The sequence below is a fragment of the Nomascus leucogenys genome, chromosome 20 (assembly GCF_006542625.1).
Source record: "Nomascus leucogenys isolate Asia chromosome 20, Asia_NLE_v1, whole genome shotgun sequence".
NCBI classification, from domain to species: Eukaryota; Metazoa; Chordata; class Mammalia; order Primates; family Hylobatidae; genus Nomascus; species Nomascus leucogenys.
The window spans coordinates 7,866,360-7,890,571 of NC_044400.1; the positions used below are offsets into that span (position 1 = coordinate 7,866,360).

The following is a 24,212-nucleotide window of genomic DNA, read 5'->3' on the forward strand; positions in this document are numbered from 1 at the left end:
AAACTTACAAAGAGATCTTATGTAAATTAGTTTTGCATTTTTTTCCTATAGAAATAAATTTTCCTTTTTATTTCTTTCAAAAGTCTTGAAACACATTTTTACTTTTGCTAATTGAGGCTCAAGGTAAATATGCTGCAGGAGAGATGGAGAAATATATTTCACCAACTTGTTGCAGCAGGTGATACCTAACTTGCTCAATGGACCTCGCTACTTTTTTGACAGTCTATTTAATTCTTTCTTATAACTGGTTAAAGAGTTAACCTAGGCCAGGCACATTGACTCATGTTTGTAATCCCAGTACTTTGGGAGGCTGAGGCAGGTGGATCACTGGAGGTCAGGAGTTCGAAACCAGCCTGGCCAATGTGACAAAACCCTGTCTCTACTAAAAATACAAAAATTAGCCGGGCATGGTGTTAGGTTCCTGTTATCCCAGCTACTCAGGAGGCTGAGGCAGGAGAATCACTTGAACCTGGGAGGCAGAGGTTGCAATGAGCTGAGATCGCGCCACTGTACTTCAGTCTGGGCAACAGAGGGAGACTCACTCAAAAAAGAAAAAAAAAAAAAAAAAGGAGTTAACCTAAGATAAATACCTCTAACTTTTCACAACCCTATCTCCTCCAAAATATTTCTAAATCTTCTTTTCATTCATTTCTTTCACCCTTTAACTTCAAGTATTTTACCAGAGAAGCTCACTAGCAGACAGTTTTGAATAGCTGTTAATGTTTTACGTTTGTCATTGCAAAACAGTATTCTATTATTTTTGTACGATATTAGTTGTGGTAGAGGAGTGGTCAGTCAGTGGAGGAAAAGAGAAAGTTATAAAGTAATAGATAATTATGGATTCTTGAGCAATTGAAATTCAAAAGCAAATATACAAAGTATACTTTAGGGTTACTTTGGTGTTTTATATTTAATACTGCCCTTTTCTTGAACTTTTATAAGCAAAGATCATCATAGATTTGCCTCAGAAATATTTTATTATATCTAAGTTCCGTGAGGGCAGAGACTTTGTCTTTCTACCACCATTCTCAGAGTCTAATTCTTAGTGTTCAGTAAATATTTGTTGGATGAATGAATAAATAATGATTATACTAAGAAATATCAATCAAAATTTATAATGTATACTTTTGCTGTGTCCAGTATTCTAATTGTGTTTATATCCAGATAAGAAGTAAGTAGGAAAACAATGATAGCCAATTTTCTAATACTTTATTATTCAGCAATTGCTTTGCAAGATTCTACTATTTTCCTTTTCTTTCTTCCTTGTTCTGCACATTGCACAGCCCTGCCTGCATATAGTAACTACTTAATACTTTTTAAAATGCTTGCACAAATAGTATGGTTTATTTTAGTAGAAATACTTTTTTCTTGTTGTATAATTATTTACCTGTTCAGTACAGAGAATAAGGTGGCTGTTTTGGTGGTTTTCACTTTTCTCATTTGGATTCTTTTTCAAGCGACAAAAGATAGATATAATGAATTTAAAGCACATTAGGTAGAATTTAAAGTGACAAATAGGATCTACAAGATAGAGTGCTGAGACTTCTCTTTTTCCGTGACACATTGGCAATATGCACAAAACTGTTACCATTTGTTAGTTCACTGGCAGAGAAACTCTGGTTTGAGGAATATAAATGCAGCAGGAAAAATGGCTTCATTAGACATGAACTTTCTATGCAGTGTTAAAACTCAGGGCCTTTCTGGAAATGTAAGGATTTTGATGTGAGAAGAGAACAGTGGAGGTACATAGTGGTTTTATAATGGGGGTCTAGCTGTTGAATTGCCAATGATGCAAATTTACATGGTCTCCTTTGTAGGAACAGTGTATCACAGTTTCTTTTCAGGTTGTATTGCTTGACCTTTGTAGCTCTTTTGAAGGTTTTCCACCATCCCTTAGAATTATGCCCTCCTAAGTCTTCCTTTGTAACTTAGATTTTTACTATACTTCTACATCATTAGAAACTTTGCTTTTATCATTGAATATTTCTTGGAAATGATATCAATTTTACTGAATTGTTATTTAGGCATCAGTGATTATTAGTGACTTATTGTATAATCCCAGCTAAGATAAAGTCCCGTTTTTTATTGTTGTTTGATATGTTATAAAAGGCACTTGGTTTCCTTTGCTTCAGCCATCTCCCAGCAATTTTCATGCGTAAAAGCATTTTAGATATCACCTTGATTCAGTTATCAAAAGATTTCAGTGACAGCCAGTTATTTTTCTAATAAATAAATTCTTATACACATAGTTAAAGCATGACTATCTGGTCCTTTCCTCAGGATAGTCCTATCCATTGTAAGTATATTTTTTTATTTTCTGGTTAATATAACTTGCTTATTGGAGGTACATTGAGTTTCCTGTTGTGATTTGAACGAGTGAGCCAAGGACATTATGGAAAACTTTAACCATATACCAAATAGAGGGAACAGATAATGAACCTTTTTACCTTTTAACAAGTGTAAATAAATAGCCAATCTTGATTTATCAGAACTCTGCCTAGTTGTTTTCCACCCCAGATTAGATTGAAGCAAATTCTAGACATTACATTCATGGCTCTATGTATTATATTGTATACCTATAAAAGATAAAATTTCTTTAAAAATAAAACATAATTGTAATATCATTACCACCCTGATAAAACCCCAAGTAATTCCTTAATGTTATGAAATATATCCAGTGTTAAAATACTACATTTACTATAAAGTACTAAATGAATAATAAGACTCTATTATGCAGTGAAGAAAAGAGAAGGTGGCCTGGCATGGTGGCTCACACCTGTAATCCCAGCACTTTGGGAGGCTGAGTTGGGTGGATCACCTGAGGTCAGGAGTTCATGACCAGCCTGGCCAACATGGTGAAACCCCATCTCTACTAAAAATACAAAAATTAGCCAGCCCAGCGTGGTGGTGCATGCCTGTAATCCTAGCTACTCGGGAGGCTGAGGAAGGAGAATTGCTTGAACCCAGGAGGCAGAGGTTGCAGGGAGCGGAGATTGCACCACTGGACTCCAGCAGCCTTGGTGACAGAGTGAGACTCTGTCTCAGAGAAAAAAAAAAGAAAAAGAAAAGAGAAGGCAGTCTCCCAAGGAATAGAACATACTCAAAACGTCCTGTAGGCAATGGTTGCTCAATAAAAGCGACCAATTGCCCAGAGCTGAAGTATGGCGCTGCTTATTTGAGAAATTATTAATCAGTGTTCATTTAGTGGCTCAGTATCATTAATGCCTTGTAGTCACTTAGTTGTTATTCTTCCATCTCACAGATGGCACTGTATTGAGAGAATGGTGCCCACTGAATGGCACAGAGCAAACCCTGTGTACTGCCTTAGGGGATAGCCCTGCCCTGCAGGAGGGCCTTGGACCTCAGTATTTATATTTAAATACCCTGCATAAGCTGGGCACAGTGGCGCACACTTGTAATCCCAGTTACTTGGGAGGCTCAGGCTAGGGGATTGCTTGAGCTCAGGAGTCTAGACCAGCCTGGGCAACATATCCAGACCTTGTCTCAAAATGCATATATGTGTGCATACATACATATATGTTCCCTGCAGGTCTTTCTAATGTGCATCCAAGGTTGAGAATATTGTCTAAAGTGTACAGTCTGGGCCTAGTACAAATAATAGTATTATCTGTTTTATTTTACCTTCACCAGTTGTAGATTGTAAGTATAAATATAACTAATAATTGTTTGTTTTGTTTTCCTTGCGGGGTATTTCCTTTCCTCTTGTTTTGCTACTTTGAAGGGATAATTATAGTAGTATGAAACATTTTGTCCACATAGAAGCTTATTGAAGAGGTTAAATGTTCTTGCTAATTAAAGAAAACACTAATTGGACAGATTGTTGTTTTATATTAGTAATTTTCATTATTTTTTAATCAGAGGTAAAAATATTTTTAAAAGAATGCTACTATTTTATACTTATTTTTCTCCTCACTATTTGAGGGATTTAAATATTCAGATGAAATTTATTTTTGAGGTAGTTGATCATGCTTTGGTCTCTAGGTGCGACAGAGACAAGATATAATTATTTTTTTGAAGTGTCAGAAAGTTTTATAATTCGCAATCCCTATCCATGCCTTACCTATCACTAAAATGTCCATCACCCATCCATCCATCCATCCTTCCATCCATCCTTCCATCCATCCATCCATCCATCCATCCATCCATCCATCCATCCGATTGCAAAAGGACTCAGCATAATGCCATTAATTTTCTTTGCACTCTTGCATGGCTGATTAGTTTGTTAAATCTCACTTTTTAGGAAAAGAAACTGATATGTTCAGAAGTCAGTTGGATTCTCTATTTTCAAAGGGGAAATTAGTGGTAGATGGTTAAGATGTAGCCTGTGCTTTATCCCATTCAAAGGCACTACTTTTCAATGTTGTGAAAGCTTAAATTAAAAAAAAAATATGTTGGTACTACTTGTCTTTTAGTTTCACTAACAGAACATATTTCTTGGAATTCTTCTAATAATTTTTTTATTTGCCTAGCTATCTCTTGTTGCACTGATTTGACCATCTGTATTAGTTTCCTAAGGGTGCTGTAACACCAGAATTTATTCTCTCACAGTTCTGGGGCCAGAAGTCCACTATCAGGGCCAGTAGGGCCACACTCCCTCTGAGGCTCTAGGGATGAATCCTTCCTTGCCTCTTTCTGGCTTCTCGTGGCTCCTCCAAATCCTTGACATTCTTTTTGGCTTGTAAGCTGCATCACTCCAGTCTCTACCTCTGTTGTCACATGCTTCTTCTATGTGTGTGTGTGTGTGTGTGTGTGTGTGTGTCCTTTTTTATAAGGAAAAAAGTCATTGGATTTAGGGCCCACACTAATCTAGCATGACCTCATCTAAATTTGATGAAATCAGCACAGACATTTTGAATGGGGTCACATTCACAGGTACTATGGGTTAGGACTTGGATGTATCTTTTTGGGGGATACATTTCAACCCACTACATCATCATCATCCCAGAATTCAGTGTAATATGCCTGTCATTTTCTGTGCCTTCAGTTTTTGTTGTTACCGTTAAATAAAGGACTCTGTCTGGTATCATCATGTACAAATAATAAGCTGTAAAATAGTCATTAATTCTGAAACCAGAAGACGCTGTAAGATGTTTTATCTTCAGTTTGTCAATAAGGCAATTGTTAGGTTTTGAGTTTGTACCCATCAAAACTCATGTTGAAATTAGATCCCCAGTGTGGTAGCGTGGAAAGTGGGCCTCAGTGGGAGGTGTTTAGGTCATGGGGCTGGATGGCCCATGAGTAGCTTGGTGCCATATTGTAGTAAGTGAGTTCTTGCTCTCGCAAGACTGGATTAGTTCCTGTGGAAATGAATTAGTTTTGGATGCTTCTTCGTTTTTGTTTCTTCACATGTGTCTGATTCTCCTTTGACCTCGGCCATGTTATGTCACCAGAAGCCAGGGCCATGCCCTTATATTTTCCAGCTTGCAGAACCATGAGCTAAATAAACTTCTGTTCTTTAAAAATTATTCGGTCTCAGGTATTCTGTTATAGCAACAAAAAACAGACAAGAGAACCACAAAGTGGTATCAGTGACTTGACAATAATCACGTAGATAATTGTCCACAGAGTAGTATGAATAAGGTGTTACTTGCCTGCTATTATATAATATTTTCTGTGACGTCACTTTGTTTTTTCTTATTAAGATTAAGTATCTTAAGATATTAATACCTGACACTAAGATGACATGACAAATATTAACACAGTTATGGCTTTAGAGTTATTCTAATCAAACTGCTGTCATTTTGCAGCTGAGGAAAGAGGGGTCTTGAGAGGTTAAGTGAGTTGTTGAAAAGGAGAGTTAGGTGATGACATTTCTGGGCAGATTTTGAGTGTTTGGTATTGAATTCTATAACATGAACCTAGTGTCGCAAATTTGATATTACCTAGAGGACACTGAAGAAAATCAATAACAGGTTTGAAAATAAATACTGAAAGAATTTGAAATAATTTAAATGCAAAAGTAAAGGATGATTAAATTAATAATATTTTTCTCTTACCACTGAAGGCAAATAGAGAGAAACAGGCTCAATTGTCAAGCAGATTCTGCTTTGTTTTTCAGCTAGAAAGTGTGACAGTGGGACTGTTAAGAATTGTCATGGAGAATTTGAAGAGGAATGAACTCTACCCTCCTTATCCGAAACAAAACAAAAATAAAACCCACATACATCTATGTATTAGTTTTGTCTTAGCTAGAAATTTCAAATTTTTAAAAACCCATTAAGTTTGCATATTTATTTCCAGACTCAGTCTACATTATTACTTCCTCCTCAGAATGCAAATTTAATTTACAGGGCGGGACTTCCACCCTCTACAACATAATCTGTGAAATATTTGAACTTGTGGCTCTTCAGTGCCTGATTTTTATATCTGTTTCTCTTATAAAACAGGGCATGATGTAACTAATGGCTTTCAAATCTCTGACCTTCAGATTGCAGCATAATATTCCTCCCCAGACTTCCTATAGATGGATTAAGGTGTGTACCTCTAGTAGGAGACTTGGTATCTTTCAAGAGATGAAGGCAGAAGGAGAAACTCAGTATTCCTAATAGATACATTGACCCGTACTCTTCTGGGCGTTGTCCTGGCTTCAGTTACTTGACGGACTGTCTAGCTGTAAATGAATACCATGTCTCAACTATCTGAATCATCCTGTTGGGGGGCTTCTGCACTGACTTTTCTTTATTTACCAGTTGCTCTGGTATTATACAGGCAAACATGCCTTGCCTGCCTGCCATTTGTATACAACTTTATAATCTTTTCTACAAACTATCTTTCCTATGTCTATAGCTTTCCTTTTTGACAAATTTAAGCAATTTTCTGCTCATTGATTTTTGTTTTATTTTGTTTAAAAATAATCTAACTTCTTTTCTCCTATAGACTTTTACAAGCTATCTAAAAACAAAACAGAAAACAAATAACTAACTCCTTCTTGCTAGTGGCTGTACATCCAATTGCCTTCCTTGGCTTGGAAAGGAAGACAGTTGTCACTCAGAAAGTCCTGTTGCATCTAGTCAGAAATTCTTAACCAGCCCTTGTTTAAAATTTCAAGGCAGTAGCTCTTGAGACTTCAAAGGAGATTATGGTTATTAGTATTCTCCCTGGTTATCAAACATGGTAATTTTTGCCTATATTTAGGATAAATTAAAGAAGTAGACGTTGATGAATTAATATGGGCCAATTCAAAATAACAAGTGCCTCAGCTTTCCAGCTGGTGCATCCAATGGAATGTTAGAGAACCTCTGCATTACTGAAATCTACTTCTTAGAGGGTAGCATTGAGTTGCTGTTAAAATCATAACTAATTAAGAGTTGTGCAGACCCCCAGTAGATGACTATGAAACATATGAGAACAGATCCTTGTATGGCCTAATGTAGTTACCCTCAGTGTTGCCATTTAGTAGCTATAAGATTTTGGAGAAATTGCTTAACTTTTCTGAGCTTCAGTTTTCTTGTCTCTTAAAATGGGACTAATAATACCTACCTTACAGTATTATTGCGAAGGTGAAGTTAATCCAAACGAGATAATATATTTTTGGAGCCTGACATAGTGGCTGGCACAATGTGAGTGCCTCATAAATAGTGCAATATTTTTTATGTTTGTATAGCACTGTATAATTTTCTCACATACCATATCATTTGATCTTTCAAATTAAGAAGTGGTCAGGAAAGATGGTAAGAGTTTGGTAACGGCACCTTTTTTACAGTTGAAAAAGCTAAGTTTCAGAGTGGTAAGTCCAGTATCATATGGCTATTTGTGGTTAGGTTTTCTGATTCCTCATCTAGAGCATTAGACTTTTCCCTCCTTTATTTATTTATTTATTTATTTATTTTTATAGTTTAATATATTTTAATAGCAAACTTACAGGAACAGCACAGAAGACAGACAACATTAAAAACTTGTACTTGCATGTAGGACAACTCAGTTAGAAAAGTATAGTGAATGGATGGAACCTACTGTATGATAAAAGTGCTACAAACACCATTTAGTTGCCGTCAGTAAGAAATTTACTTGTTTTAAGAAAATCCAAATGCTGGCATTGTCCAGAAAAATTTAACAGGTTTATTGATAATTATTATAAAGTTGAACCGCTGAAACTTGTTCACTGAAACATTTTAACTTGCATTAATGCTTTACGTCTCTGCATTTATATTAAAAATTCACACACAAATGAAAATGGAAAAACTGCCAATACCTGATTTCTGTCCCCTATTTTTCCATTCTCAATCATATACTTAGGTACCTTTTGACCCCATGGGAAAAAAAAATCTAACGTTCAGAACTACCAATAACAGGAAGAAGAGAATTTTTTTTTTTTTTTTGAGAATGAAATGTTTCCCATCGTAGTGGATTCTTAAGCGCGTTCTCCACGTATGCGGCGTGCTAGCTGGATGTCTTTTGGCATAATTGTTACACGTTTGGCATGGATAGCACACAGGTTGGTGTCTTCAAAAAGGCCAACCAGATAGGCCTCACTTGCCTGCTGCAAAGCACCGATAGCTGCGCTCTGGAAGCGCAGATCTGTTTTAAAGTCCTGAGCAATTTCTCGCACCAGACGCTGGAAGGGAAGTTTGCCAATCAGAAGTTCAGTGGGCTTCTGATAACGTCTAATTTCACGGAGCGCCACAGTACCAGGCCTGTAACGATGAGGTTTCTTCACCCCTCCAGTAGAGGGCGCACTCTTCGAGCGGCTTTTGTAGCCAGTTGCTTCCTTGGTGCTTTACCACCGGTCGATTTGCGGGCAGTCTGCTTTGTACGAGTCATGGTACAGAGACCTCCTTACTTACCCCCTTCTCCTTCGGCTGGAGCTCGGCGAGCGAGAGGCGGCGCTGGCGTTGGAGAGCGACGGCGGCGTGGCGGCGGCTGCGAACACAATTCTTCCCTCCTTTATTTAAACTCTAATTTTTAAAATATACTTATTTAAGCTTCTAACTATATAGGTATATGGAGTTATACCTATATAGGGAGCCAGTGCTTTAATAGAATTCCTGATGCCCTCATCCCTGTATGCAAATGAAATAACAGATACTTAAAGGGCTTTGGAAAATAATTTTAAGTGCTAAGGAAACAAAATTGAATGACTTTTTGGGTTAATTTATTGTATTTAGTCCCTTAGTAATCACATTTTCTGTAATTGGTAGTAAATTGGAAGCATCTAAAAAAATCATCATTTCCAAAAAGGAAAAGAAATACTTCCTATAGCCATTTTTCCACTCTCATTACTGTATTAACCTTGTTCAAATATTTTTTTAATAGCAAATTCCATATTGCTTCTAAGCCTTTTGTTGAAGAATTCCTAAGCATTATAGCTCCTTATTTTTTTGTTGGAGGAACTAATTTTATTAACATGTGGCAATGAAACTGACACTTAAGGAATTATGAGCAAATATTGTAGCATTTGCTAGATTATCTTTCTTTTAAGCTCTCTAAAGAAAATATTTCTCATAATTGTTAACACTTGTAGAAAATCTTGTGAAAAAAATAGATGGAAAGTATTCCACTCTTCTACCATACCTGGCTATTAAAAGAAGAAGGATTGGCCCATTTATATTCAGTATAGTGCATGTTTGACTTGCTCTACCTCCATGTACTTCCTTCAGTGTAAAGAACATAGGCAGGTGTTATTAATAAAAAATAATAACAAAAAACTCTTATTTTAAATAAGGATGCTATTCTCCCAGCTTTGAAGCTCACACATACTCTCTAACTTATCCCAGCTTTCTCTCATCTGGTCTTTAAATGTCTCCTTTCATGTGGTCAGCCCACGAGCCGTGCGTATTGCCGCTCAATCACGCCACTGTACGTAGCCATCATGAGGGTGGTTTGCATGATTTGCATTTCCTGTACTGTTTGAGCTTCAATGAGCTCTAAGCGCCACGTATGAAGAAACCACTGCCAAGTAATGCAATGATTTTAGTCAAACCAGATGAGTCTGTGCTAGAGTCAGGCTACCAAGTTGGTTGGGGGTGGGGAGGTGTTGTTAGGATATCCTGTTAAAAAAGGATTCTTCAAGATGTCCACACATGCAGGATGTGAATTCCTTAACAAATCTGGCCATGTAATGTAAGAAAGTTACATTTGGGAAGATAAGACTAAAAGGCTAGATGAATAACCATATATATGTTGCTCTTAAAAAATTCAGCCCTATAGATTTTAGTGTTATGCTTTAATGTGATTATTTATTGTGACAATAATAGATTTTGATGACATTAAATTTCTGGCCATATAGAATGAAATTTAGTCAATTAAATTAAATACATTGACTACGTGTCCCCTTGTCCTGTAAAAGAAAGCTTGTATTTTATTAAAAAATGATTGATGAAAACTGTTGGGCAAGTATTACAGAAATGGCATAGTAGTGGGCCAATGAATAGCTACTAAAGTGGAGAAGGAAAAAAACATGTACCAGATACTAGTCTTCATGAAAAACATAGACAGATGGGGAGACAGACCTATATGATGCCACAAATAGATGAATATCTTGTAAGGATTTCAAACAAATGTTGAAAGATCCAGTGAAATTTTAAAAGTTGGTTTAAAAGTATATCTTATGCTTATAAACATAGTGTATTTATTCTGCTCACCTGAAACCCAACCTCTAAATTGTTAATAAAATATTTTATCTATATTAACCAAAAAGAGTGTAGGCTGAAACTATATCTAAACTCAGAAATATTAAAATGAATGTCACTAATAAGAGGGACTAATTTTTCTTAGGCTTCTTAGACTCAGATATGGTATTACAATGCTTACAAGAAAACCTTCTATAGAAATCTTTTAAAGTATTGCTTAATAATAGTTTCACATATTTCCTATTCTTGTGTATGGACAATTGAAAAATATTCTCTTTTCTCATATAATATATATATATACTTAATAAAAATGTACCTGATAACTTGCTGTGGATGCTACTCAATAGTCTTTGGTACTAGTTCACCTGATTATAGCCTACTAACTAATCAGTGCCTATCGGGCATGCCCTGCAGCACTTTTAAGGTATTCCTTTTTTTTGAGATGGAGTCTCACTGTGTTGTCTAGGCTGGAGTGCAGTGGCACGATCTCGGCTCACTGCAAACTCCACCTCCCTGGTTCAAGTGATTCTCCTGCCTCAGCCTCCCAAGTAGCTGGGATTACAGATGTGCACCACCACGCCTGGCTGATTTCTTTTGTATTTTTAGTAGAGACAGAGTTTCACCATGTTGGCCAGGCTGGTCTTGCACTCTTGACCTCAGGTGATCCACACACCTCGGCCTCCCAAAGTGCTGGGATTACAGGCTTGAGCCACCATGCCCATCCACTTCTAAGGTATTCTAAAGAGGAAGTTTTTAAGTCACAGATACTTACTGAGGAAATTGTTCTATAATTATTTTAAGAAAAGGTAGACAATTTATACGGATTAAAAAATATGTATTATTATATCTACACTGAAATGGTTTTGCATGTTGCATGTACTATGTAGTCAATTTAAGTCTGAGAATATTTTTCATGTGCTGTGGACTGGAATGTGAAAGGCCAGTTTTTCTTTTCTTTTTTTAAAATTCTCTTTTATTTCCTAATTTCCACTTTTAACACTTACTGAATTTTAATGTATGACTTAACCCTTATGTAATGCTGAGTTTGGCACTTTTGGATTGTTACTAGCTTATCTGCCATGGAAGATCTTGGGCCACAGAGCACTTTTTTCAGAGTCTGAATTTGAAGGAGGGCATATTTGACTCACAGAGCTCTTCATGTATTTAATTGGCTACGTTCACTAATGCTATTAGAATGTTGCATTTTAAGTAATGTAATGTCATAACTATCACATAAGCTATTTTTTATTTATTTATTTTTATTTTTGAGATAGGGTCTTACTCTGTTGCCCAGGCTAGAGTGCAGTGGCACGATCTAAGCTCACTGCGGCCTCTGTCTCCTGGGCTCAACTGATCCTCCTTCCTCAGCCTCCCAAGTAGCTGAGACTACAGGCATGCACCACCACACCCAGCTAACTTTTGTATTTTTTAGCAGAGATGAAGTTTCACCATGTTGCCCAGGCTGGTCTCGAACTCCTGGGCTCAAAGTGATTCACCCACCTCACTATTTCGAAGTGCTGAGATCATAGGTGTGAGATACCATGCCCGACCAAGTTAGTAAAATTATTTCTTACCAAATTAGTTTTAAGAACATTGAGCTTATTAGTGATTTTAGTTTTATGTAAATACATTTGAATAGTGAATAATATTGTACCAACTTTTCTTTGAACATTCTTCTTGGTTACTTAGTTCCTAAGAAACTATTTTTTGAATCTAAAAGTAAATTGTATTTTTAGATGCTTAATCCCGTGAGGGAAAGGAACACATTTTGCATTAGTTGTCTTTAATTTATTAAATAATTCTGTAATGCACTCTGTGCATAGATCATGAAAACCACTGGCACACATTTTTCTGACTTCACAACATAAGCTGCACTCCTGTTGCAATCCCAGCAAATGTGTTTATAAAGATTCCAGCAGTAATAGTCTTGTGACTAAATAAGAAACAGAAGCTAAAGCTTAGAGCCAAACAGATACCTATCTGTTTCCTTGAGTTTAAACTGATTAAAACATGGCTCTCAAAAACATTAAATACAATGTCATGTCAGAGAGGTGGTATGTGATAAATATAGCTCATGACAGGAAATGGTTATTAAATCAGTATTACTAGTGAATCTGTTATGGAAATTTCCCTTTAATTTAGTTTAAGTTCCTCCATTTGTCACCTCCAGTACATCACTATAGTTTCCTGTTTTAATGGTAAATGTGTTATTTTCTGTTGAATGAAAGACAATTTTTCTACTTTATCATACTTATTTATTGCTATCACTGATCAAACACTTCATACATGAACTACCTCCTCACTTTAACTAGGAAAACCAATATATAGACTAAAAGAGAATCCATGCTAGTCATTGGCCAATAGGACCTAAATACAACAAACTTAAAGGCAGCAGCCACCTGGCCCTTATCAAAGGTACAAGCAGTTTTTAAAAAATGTGAAACACATCAACTTGATCAAACTTAAAATTATTGGATTTAAAATTGTAATTATTTGACACAAAAATTTTGAGAACTTTCTATTTAGCTTCATCAAAAACACCATCTTTACTGTTTGCTTTGAGGAAATAGGGAAAAAATGTTAATAACTATAATACATATATTGGTAGCTAAACTCTGAATACTCAAATTTTTTTAACAGTTCAGAAAGCATTTTTTAAAGGAGAAATATTTTTACAAAGCAAGAAGATTATTTGGCTGACTTACATTAATGAAACATTTTGGCACATGTGAAAGATTTCATCGAGCTATTACAACCACCCCCAAAAAATCTTGGTTTCCATTTAAAATGTCATCAATGTGGAAAAAATACCATCAATCAAATTGTGTATCTTTTAACTGAAGAGGAAAAAAAAGTAAAGAAAAAATGAAACAAACAGTGAGCGTTCAGTGCATTTTTGGCTTCCCTTAAGGAATTCTGACTTAGATATGGTCATTTATCTGTGGCCTTAAGATTACCTGTTTTTTCTCTTTGTTCCACTGTATGTTTTCATCTTCATTGGAATACATCTACTGAGTAATATTCCTAACTTCATGCTCCTCTAGCCAAACACTGGGAATGTTACAGTTCTTGTGAATGAGAACAGTAAAAGAAATTATTTTCCCAAAGAAACATAGGGATACACCTTTACAACAACAAAGCACAGAATTCCATATGACATTATTCTTCTTGCTTTAAAATTATTCTTAAGGACTTGGTAGAAACAAAGACCTTCTTCACAAGAAACTTAAGTACTAAGTCCATCTTAGGAGTTTTATCCAGGAAACCTGTATGCAAGTTGCTGAAATAGCACTGAGACCCTTATTTATTAAAATTTAGCCCTTTCAATAAATGTGGAAGACTCAGTAGCTGTGACCGAACTATACTTCTTGAGTTTTGTAGGCAACTCTCGTCTAGTGGATCTTAGGTCTCTCTCTTTGCATCAGGACTACTTCGCCTTTGAGGTGAGCCCGGTATCCTAGTCCCAACTCATGAAGATGTTCAGAACCAGTTTCCTCTGTGCTCCTAAATGCACAGAGTGAAGGATGGTTCATGTTTCCAGCTACTTTTAGGAACACTGGGCTTAATTGTATCATGCACTCGGTGTTGAAAAATATATCTAAATCACATTAGGAAATCAAGGTTAAACATGAAAATATTTGGAGGGTTGGCATTCAGTGTTCTAGCCTGCATACAAAGTGGCAGTGAATATTTCCAAAACAATTGAGTAAGCAAAGCATAATTATATTCAATTAACATGTGGAAATATACTGAGAGATTAAGTTATTTGTGCAAAGTTTGGCCACTTTTCAGCGTTAGGCAGTAGAAAAACCCAGGTTTGTGCTCCTTCTCCTCTACCGTCAGTAAAGGAATATCCTGTTGCATCTGCAGATGAGAGAATTGTTTCACTCAGAAATTACACAGGTACTCTTGCTGTCTAAGTGACCTCAATCAAGGAGGTTTTTATTTTAGCTCAGGGACTCAATTCTAGTTGAGGGTAATCTGAAAGACTTGACTATATGTAAGTATTCCTATTTTTTAACTCACATACTCAAAATGCTAGCCTTAATGATTTAAATAATCAAAGAAGCTTTATGGGAAAGTAACGAGTTTCTCTAACTCTCGTTTTTACCAGGCAATCAGAAATTACAAATTAGGAAACAGGAGAGATGAGAATGGAATGTTAACCTTTTGGTATGAAGCAGGTCAACATTGAAAATGCAACAAGCCTGGATGCAGCTTCCTGAAAAGAAGCTCCTTGGTGACTCTTTTTCTTCCGGCTTCAGTTGACTATTTCTAGTATCCAACCCTTTTTACTTTCTCTAAATCTCTCTGAGGAACATCCTGGAGTTTCTTTTCTGGCTTTCTTTGTAACTAGTTCCTGGCCTACCTGAGGGGGTGAATAGCATTATGGTATAGGGTAGGTGCTGCAGACCATATGGAGACCAGCAGGATACAAGAGTGTGAGATGCCTAGGGAAAGCCTCCCTTTGTCAAGTTAAAGGAGAGAGGTTTCCATTTGGAGGCAGCTGAAATACAGAACGAAGTATTGAGCACAAATTTACAAATCAAAATAACAGTCTTCCAGGGATAGAGCATGGACCAACATGATACAGTGTCAACTTGCATTTTCATGGGTGAAGGATGGATGGACTATAGTAATCAAAACAGAAACATAGCGTCCTCTGGAAATAGTGACCACAGAGACAGAGATCTTTGTATTAGTAATGATAGGTAACATTTATAAAGTGCCTCACTGATTGCTTATGTGTATGTCATCTCATTTGATCCTGATAGCAACCCAAAATGGTGGATAGGCTTGAAGAATCTCCTTTTACGGATCAGGTTCAGAAAAGTGATTTGACCAAGTTACCCACTAGGAAATTTTAGAGTCAAAACTTGAACCCTAGGCTTCTGATAGAGGAAATGGCTTTGTTTCTCAAACAGGATGCATTCTTCACTTCTTTCCTCCTTGCTGTCATGAAAATATATCCAGGAACCGTGCGAGCACTGGGTAAATGGTGGTGAACAACACAGCCCTGTTCCCTACCTTTGTGGAACTTAGTCTGCACTTCTCAGGACTGTGCTGATTAGTATGGAGTTACTGGGCACACTTGAAATGGGGCTAGTCTGAACTAGATGTCTTATAATTGTAAAATATATCCTAAATTTAAAAGATTTATTTCAAATAAAGAATATAAAACATTATTTTTGTATTATGTTGATAATGGTAAAATTATAATCTTACCTGTTTTCAGTTTTATTTTTTAATGGCTACTAGAAAATTTCACTGGCTATCAGAAAATTGAAAATTGCATATATTGTTCACATTTGTGGCTCACTCATTTGCATTGGATAGCAAGCTATGACATACATGGAGCTGATTTTCTAGGGGACATTAATCCTTTTAGTACTTCTTTGGTTATATTTTTTACATTGAAGCATTTGGATAATTGGAAATTTGCCTGGGTGCATGCCTGCTTAGATCCCAGTTTGTTTTTCCTCCAGGTGTCTACCAAGTTGTTCATCTCTGATTTGAGAGGCCACCTTTACCATATGCCAACTCCTCATATGCATTTGTATCTATTTCTAGACTTTGCCTTCGTATAGGCATGTTAATATTTGAACCAGTACTATACTTTATATTTTTGAGACTTAAAACTATTCTTTAATGTCTAGTTGGGTTAGTCGTCATCTCCAGTTGACTACCCCCTAACCCCACAGAGTTGACTTGGCTGTTGTTTTTCATAGTCTTTGGCTATGAAAATTAGAATCAGTTTGTCTAGTTTAAAATAAACAAAAACAACCTTTTTTTTTTTTTTTTTTATTGGGATCAAGATAAAGAGGATTGATGTCTTCACATGTTGACTCTTCATGTCTGGACATGGTTTGGATTTATGCCTTGCCCAAATCTCCTGCGGAATTGTAATCACCAGTGTTGGAGGTGAGGCCTGGTGGGAGGTGATTGGATCATGGAGGTGGATTTCCCCCTTTGGTGCTGTTCTTGTGATAGAATTCTTATGAAATCTGGCTGTTTAAAAGTGTCTGGCACCTCCCACCACTCTGTCTCTTTGTCCTGCTCTGACCATGTAAGACGTGCCTGCTTCCCCTTTACCTTCCACCATGATTGTAAGTTTCATGAGGCCTCCCCAGCCATGCTTCCTGTATAGCCTGTGGAACTGTGAGCCAATTAAACCACTTTTCTTTATAAATTACCCAGACTTGGGTATTTCTTTATAGCAGTGTGAGAACAGACTAGTACAGTGTCCAAGGAGATGGTACAGCTTTCCATTTAGTCATCTTTGTGATTCCTTCAGTAGTACTTTAACCTTTTCTTCATATAGGCCTTGTCCATTTTAAAAATTTATTTATGTAATCTTTCTTTAAATGCTGACATACATACATATATATATATTACATATTAATTTTGTGCACTATCAGCTTACCAAATTCTCTAATTTGGTAATAAATGATTTTTTTGGATGATGGTGTTGAGCTTTCTAATATTATCTAAAAATATTGATAATTTTACATATTTCTTTCCAGTTTTTATGCCTTTGGTTTTTTTCACTTGCCTAATTTTGTTGCCTAGTAATTGCAGTACAATGCTGAATTATAGTGGTGATACACCTTTTATCTTGTTGCTGACTTTAATGTTTCTTCCCAAGTGTGATACTGGCTTTTGAGTTGAACTCTACATATTTTATTAGAGTAAAAAAAGTTCATCTTCATATTTTAAGAATAAAAATTTTGTTCACTTAAAAAATCCTGAGTAGCTGTTACATTTGGTTAAATGCCTTCTCATGATCATGTGATTGTTTTTCTCTTTAGAGCTATTAAAATGATGAAATTTATAAATTGTTTTATTAATAATGAACCGTAATTGTATTTTTGAGAAAAAGATAACTTGTTTATGATGTCTTACTCTGTTTTCGTTTCCTGCTAGATTCTGTTTGATAATATTTATTTAAGATTTTGGCATCTAATTATAAGTGAGATTGTCTTGTTGTGTATGGGTCTTGTTATACTTACTTTATAACAATAAAATAATATTGAAGTTCTCATCACCCCATATTTCACTGTACCAGTTTAAGTAGAAATGTACTTATCTAGGCTGAGCATGGTGGCTTACACCTGTAATCTCAGCACTTTCAGAGGCCGAGGCAGGTGGATCACTTGAGGTCAGGAGTTCAAGACCAGCCTGGCCAACCTGGTGAAACCCCGTCTCTACTAAAAATGCAAAAACTAGCCGAACATGGTGGTGGGCCTCTGTGATCCCAGCCACTTGGGAGGCTGAGGCAGGAGAATTGCTTGAACCCAGCAGGTAGAGGTTGCAGTGAGCCAAGATCACACCACTGCACTCCAGCATGGGTGACAGAGCAAGTCTCTCTCTCTCTCTCTCTCTCTCTCTGTAAATATATATATATATAATTTCTTTATATAGAAAGAAAGGAAGGAAGGAGACTTATCTGCCCTTTAAACATTTGGTAGAATTCCTTTGTGATGGCATGTGAGTTTAGTGCCTTATTTGGAGGGTAAGGATAGTGGTGGTGATGGTAGTTCCCTTTGTGGGCAGAAGCATTCTGGATCTCTTATGGAACTCTGCTGTTTTAGATTCTCTACTTCCTCTGAGATAGGCATGTAAAAAAATTTTTTTTGGCAGACTTTTGTGTGTCTAAGTATAGTTCTTTTGATGTTAGGAAGGTTTACTTTTTCCCCCTATTGATTACTTTTATAGTTACAACCTAGGTTCTCTATTGCTTGAGGTAGTATCTATTAGTTCTATCTAATGAACAGAGTGGTGAGATTAATGTGTTCTCACTTTCTTGTTCTTTGTTCCTTTGCTGCCATCTTATTTTAATCAACATTATCTTTCATATATTTTTTCTTACTTGTATGCTCTTTAAATATGGGTATACTTCTCTTCCTTGATTTGTTCAGTTTTAAATTGTATCCAAAGACTCCCACCTATATTATATGGTTAATGCCATGGGTAAGTCTACTCTGTCTCCAAAATTTATTTTACTTCCTGGTCCCCTACCCAGTTGGATTATATCTACATGGTCACAGCAAATACCTTTTATGTTGTGTTTTATTATCCTGATTCCCTCACTGGTTTTGGTTTTACTGCTGTGGTTGTATTAGTCCATTTTCATACTCCTATGAAGAAATACCTGAGACTGGGTAATTTATAAAGAAAAGAGGTTTAATGGACTCACAGTTCCAGATGGCTGGGGAGGCCACATAATCATGACAGAAGTGAAGGAGGAGGAGTAAAGACACACCTTACATGATACCAGGCAAAAGAGTGTGTGTAGGGGAACTGCCCTTTATAAGACCATCAGATCTCAGGAGACTTATTCACTGTCATGAGAATAGCATGGGAAAACCCTGCCCCAGTGATTTGGTTACCTCCCACTGGGTCCCTCCCACAACACGTGGGGATTACAGGAACTACAATTGAAGATGAAATTTGGGTAGGGACACAGCCAAAGCATATCAGTGGTTAAATGTATTTGTTGGAAGACTTCTGGTTCCAATCAATATGAAGTAACAGGAACTGAATTTACATTTTCATCTGAAACAAAGAAATGGACAAAATCTATGAAAATATGGTTTTCAAGACACTGGACATTTAGCAGTGAGGAACATCGATTCCTGACAGAAAGGAACTAAATGGGGGGGGGGGGGGTGGCTATGACATCCCCAGCTTAAATCCTTGAAATAGTTTCTAGATCTTGGTGCAAGGAGGAGGAATCCAGAGTGGTCTGGCAGACCTCTTGATTTGAGGAGATGGAGGTAAGCATCTGCGTAAATAAAGGACAGAATACTGGAATGAAGAAAGCTGCTCCAAGAGAGAATTCTAGATGTCTGTAGAGGGTTTCACCTGATTATTCAGATTAACACATGCTGGAGAAAGAACCATCTAAGAAGGTTTGAAGGTATATTTGTTAGTGTTGCTATTAAGGTATACCTGAGGCGGGGTAATTTCTGTATAAAAGGGTTTTATTTGGGCCATGGTTCTGAAGGCAGTATAAGAAGTATTCCCCCAACATCTGCTTCTGGTGAGGGACTTGGGTTCCTTCCACTCATGGTGAAAAGTGAAGTGAGCTGGACTGTGGAGATCACGTGTTGAGCGAAGAGCAAGAGAAGGAGGGGAGGAAGGTGACAGGCTCTTTCAACAACCAGTTATTGTGAGAACTAAGAGTGAAAACTCCTTCATTCCCATGCGAGTAGCTTGGTGCCATTCATGAAGGATTTGAAACACAATCCAAACACCTCTCACCAGAACCCCCATCCAACATTGGGGATCAGATTTCAATGTGAGACTTAGTGGAGTCAAATAAACCATATCCAAATTGTAACAAAGGAAATCATGCCCATTGCTCACAAAAGGCCAGAAATAGTACCTGTTCCCACCAGCCTACTGGAGAAACATCATGATTATGTCAGGGCTGTGGTCTTAACTGAGGGTCAGTTGGGGAAGAATTTGCTCTCAAGCTCACATGGTTGTTAGTAGCATATTGTTCTTTATGGGCTGTTGGACTAAAGGCTTTAGTTTCTGGCTTGGTGTTGCCCAGAGGCCACCCTCATTTCTTACCACATGAACCTTTCCAGTATGTCTGCCTACATCCTCAAAGCCAGCAAAGGGAGAGAATCTCCTTGCATGGCAAGGTGATATAATCTTATGTAATGTAATCACATACATTTTGTCACCTTTTCTGTATTCACCAGAAGAACAGAGTTCAGCACAGCAACAGATTTCTCTTAGGAAACATTTTAAGGGGTAGTGAAGTAACATCTTCAAAACACTGAAAGAAAAAAGCTATCTACCTAAAATTCTGTGTCTAGCAAAAATATTACTCAAAAACAAAAGTAAAATGGGTCTTTTGACTGAAAGAAGAAAAAAAACAAGAAGATAGAGTTGAAAAGAAGCAAGAAGCTTCATTTGGCTTCATTTGGAGCATTAAGTTACCCCCCACCCCTCAACGCCACTACCTTCATTGATTCTGTGATTCTTCCTTGGTCATAATCTTAGGTAAGGCCTAATCTTAGGTGAGGCATCTCTACTAGTAGGTGGTGGCAATTAGAATCAAGTGAAAATATTTATCTTAGTATTTTTGAATAATTTTATCTACTGTGTTTTTCTTTATAAAATAACTTTCTAAAGGGGCAGTGAGCTTCCTAAGTTAAGCTTCTTAAGAAGTCTTTTTTTTTTTGACAGAGTCTTGTTCTGTCACCCAGGCTGGAGTGTAGTGGCACAATCTTGCCTCACTGCAACCTGCGGCTCCCAGGTTAAAGCGATTCTCTTGCCTCAGCCATCTGAGTAGCTGGGATAATAGGTGTGTGCCACTATGCCCTGCTAATTTTTTTTTGTATTTTTAGTAGATATGAGGTTTCGCCATGTTGGCCAGGCTGGTCTCAAACTCCTGGGCTCAAGTGATCCGCCCACCTCAGCCTCCCAAAGTGTTGAGATTACGGGTGTGAGCCTCCGTGCCTGGCCCTTAAGAAATCTTTTATCCAGATAGTTATTTGAGGTTTCATATTTAATTGAGAGTAGTATGTTAAAATATTTAAGTCGTTGAAATCTTAATAATTGAAACAAATTATTTAAATTCAATTTAAGCAATTTAAATTATTTAAAATAATATTTAGCATGCTTTAAAAAAATCTAAATACTGCTATGCTTTAGCAACAAAAATATTTTTATTTTGCTATGGCAGATCTCAACTCCAATTTCCTTATCTGTAAGTGGAACAAAAAATATCTATACTTTTTATATCATAAGATTTTTATAATATTTAATTTCATGTTATGTCATGAAAATACTTTGAAAACTCTGAGGACACATAAAACTGTGAAGTGTACTTTTTAGAATTACAGCATCATTTTCATTTTGTGTCAAAAATAACTATGCTTCTGATTTTCAAAATGCCCACTACAGTGAAGATATTTTTTTGAAGTACATGTGTGTATTTTAGGAAATTCCAAGTTTTCTGTATTTGTAACCTGGTTATTATTCTAGTCTAATGGCTTTGTTCCATAAATTATTTGGTCTTCTATTTTATTTATTTTAGTCCTGGATCAGTTTGGTGCCACCTTTATCATGGTGAATTCCATTATTGCTCTAGGGGTTTGAGAGTCTGTGGTTTCTACTCTTTTGGTGTATAATTTATAATTTACAGTTTGTTAAAAAATATTTCCTCCAAATATTGAAATGTCCAGTACTGTTTCATTGACTCTTATCAACCCATAGAAAATTATTGATTTACTTCTTAAAAAATCACTTCAGTTTTTCACATAATTAAAATATAAAGATTTTCATTTACAGTAATTTGAATTTGGGCAGCATTATTTTGACACCAGTAGGATCAAGGAAGTTAAAAATTTTTGTAGATGCTAGAAAGCCTTTTGATACTGTCATGGAGGTGAAAGTTGTGAAGCATTAGAAACAAAAGACACATGGTCAGTTCAGACCTCTTTACACAGTGTGTAATGAAAAGGTCCAGAGACCCTTTATATAATAAAAGGTCCAGTGTACAATTGGGGTTTCGGAGCAGGAGAAGTCTGTCTTTATTGAAGCTGTGGTATCTGACATAGCTTTGAAGTATGGGTAGGATTGGGATGGACATAGAGGAGCAGCCAGACGTGATAATAATAGCATATAGTTACATAGCATTTACTATTTGCCGGACACGGTTTTAAGCTCTTTTCATATATCAGCACATTTCATTATTATATTAATAAGGCGATTATCTTCACTTTCAAGATGAAGAAACTGGGATGAAAATTTATTGAGTGACTGCCTCCAGGTCTCACAGCTAGTGAACAGTGGTGCTGTTATTTAATTCAGCCCTTTCAGCCTCAGTCTCTATCACTGTGTTGTTCTTCCTCTGGTTATTGTGCTATATTTTGGGAGGACAGTAGGACAGATAAAATTGAGGAAAGTGGAAGTCATGGAAACTTTTGAAAGGGAGGCAGAAGCATTCATATGTTATCAATGTGAATATAAAGTAGTTCAGTCTTTCTAGGACGTAATTTGGTACTATATTGTATCAAGAATCTCAGTAATGACACTGTATGTATTTGTCCTAAAGAAGGTAGGGAGGTAGTTATCCATAGGTCTCTTGAATCTGTGTGTCTCGCAAGCAGAGAGGCATCAAATGCCTTTTTGTTGTGGACTACTTACTCAAGGAGGTTTGGGTAACAAACAGCATTGGAATATAGAGATAGTATCTCCCTTCCTGTCAGATAGCCCATTTATTTGCTATCCAGTATACTAAAGATAATATGTCCCTTTGGAATAAAGGTTTGGCAAGTTTGCTTGCAGCTACTTAGAAAAGATCTGAGCTTCTCAGAGTGCAGGGTTCCTCAGCTATGATGCAAACCCACTCCCTTTGCATCATCCATCTGGGCCACTCCACATCACCTCTGTGGGCCTTGGAGACCAAGGGGAACTAACATGAAAATGATGCTCATGCTGCTTACTGTGTTCTGAGTAATAAGTCCTTTGTCTTTGACCTTGAAATGTTATATCTGCTGCCAGCATCCAGGACACTGTGGCAGGCTAACTTGCTTGTAAGTAGGGCAGAATCTCAGACTCTTCAAAGTTATTGACAAAGGAATGATTAGAATTATTAATAAAGCATTATATATGGTAATTGGAAAGTAACACCACTGGCCAATAATAAGGGACCAGTTTTGTAAATGATAGTATATTCATATGCTGAAATATTCATTCTACAGACCTTAAATATTATGTTTGTAAAAATTTAAAGACTTGGAAATATACTTACAAAAGTGTTAAGTCAAAATTATATTATGAAAATAATGTGTATAGTACAATCTCAGTTGTATAAAATATGTTTGCATGTATAGGAAAAAAACTGGGGTAAGATATTCAAGATGAACAAATTGTTACATACCATTTGTAGAATTATAAGTGATGTTTTTCTTTTCTATTGCTGTATTTCCAAATTATCCTATAATGAAAAATACATTACTTTTATAAGAAGGAAAAGTAAACATTATTAATGAAGTCAAGCTGAGGGATTTGATATAGGGTAATGGGCAGAGTAGATATTGTATACAATCTTGAGAGGACAGTAATATAAGGATACATTTAAAACCTATGCAATCAAAGATCTGTTTTTTATTAAAATGTACATACACAATATAACTGAAGACCATTGAAGCAAAAACAAAAATAAGAAATCCAAGTTATAACAGAAGTATAAGAACACAGATATTTTAGAAATTCTAATTTAAGGAAGCTTAATCCATTTGAACAACAACAACAAAACTAAGCTTAACAAAGCCTCTCTTTGTCTAATAAAAAGGAATTAAATCTGTGATCCATAAGAAGTAATATTTAGATACTGAAGTACTGAAAGATGAAATGATCTGATATCTGGAATTTGCTTTAAAATATTACGGCAAAAAATTTTTTTTTAATTAAGTGGAGAGATAGGTGAACCAACTTTGGCAAAACTATTGATATATGTTGAAGTTGTGTATATTATGCTGTCAGTTTTTGTGTATACTTGTAGAAAATAAACAAATTGTCTCTGATTTATACAGTTCTAAGACAATGCCTCTCAACCATGACTGCACATAAATGTCTCTTGGGAGCTTTAAGAACTAC

General features: G+C 36.3%; 1 protein-coding gene and 1 pseudogene across 11 annotated transcripts in view; one reads left to right on the top strand and one right to left on the bottom strand.

Annotated features, from left to right (window-relative positions):
• The window catches only part of GTDC1 (glycosyltransferase like domain containing 1), a 453,744-nt gene that overhangs the window by 140,953 nt on the left and 288,579 nt on the right, over nucleotides 1-24,212 (top strand). The window contains exon 1 of one of the 10 annotated variants that reach the window (XM_030801487.1): nucleotides 16,121-16,511. The exons of the other annotated variants lie outside the window; for them this stretch is intronic. Coding sequence (XP_030657347.1) covers nucleotides 16,429-16,511 — 83 coding nt within the window. The 5' untranslated portion in view covers nucleotides 16,121-16,428. Of the gene's footprint in view, nucleotides 1-16,120; nucleotides 16,512-24,212 lie in introns of those variants that run through there. 10 annotated transcript variants of the gene reach the window in all.
• LOC101176474 lies at nucleotides 7,732-8,781 on the bottom strand (annotated as a pseudogene). Its single transcript, XR_179938.3, has one exon. The product of XR_179938.3 is annotated as a histone H3.3-like (transcript).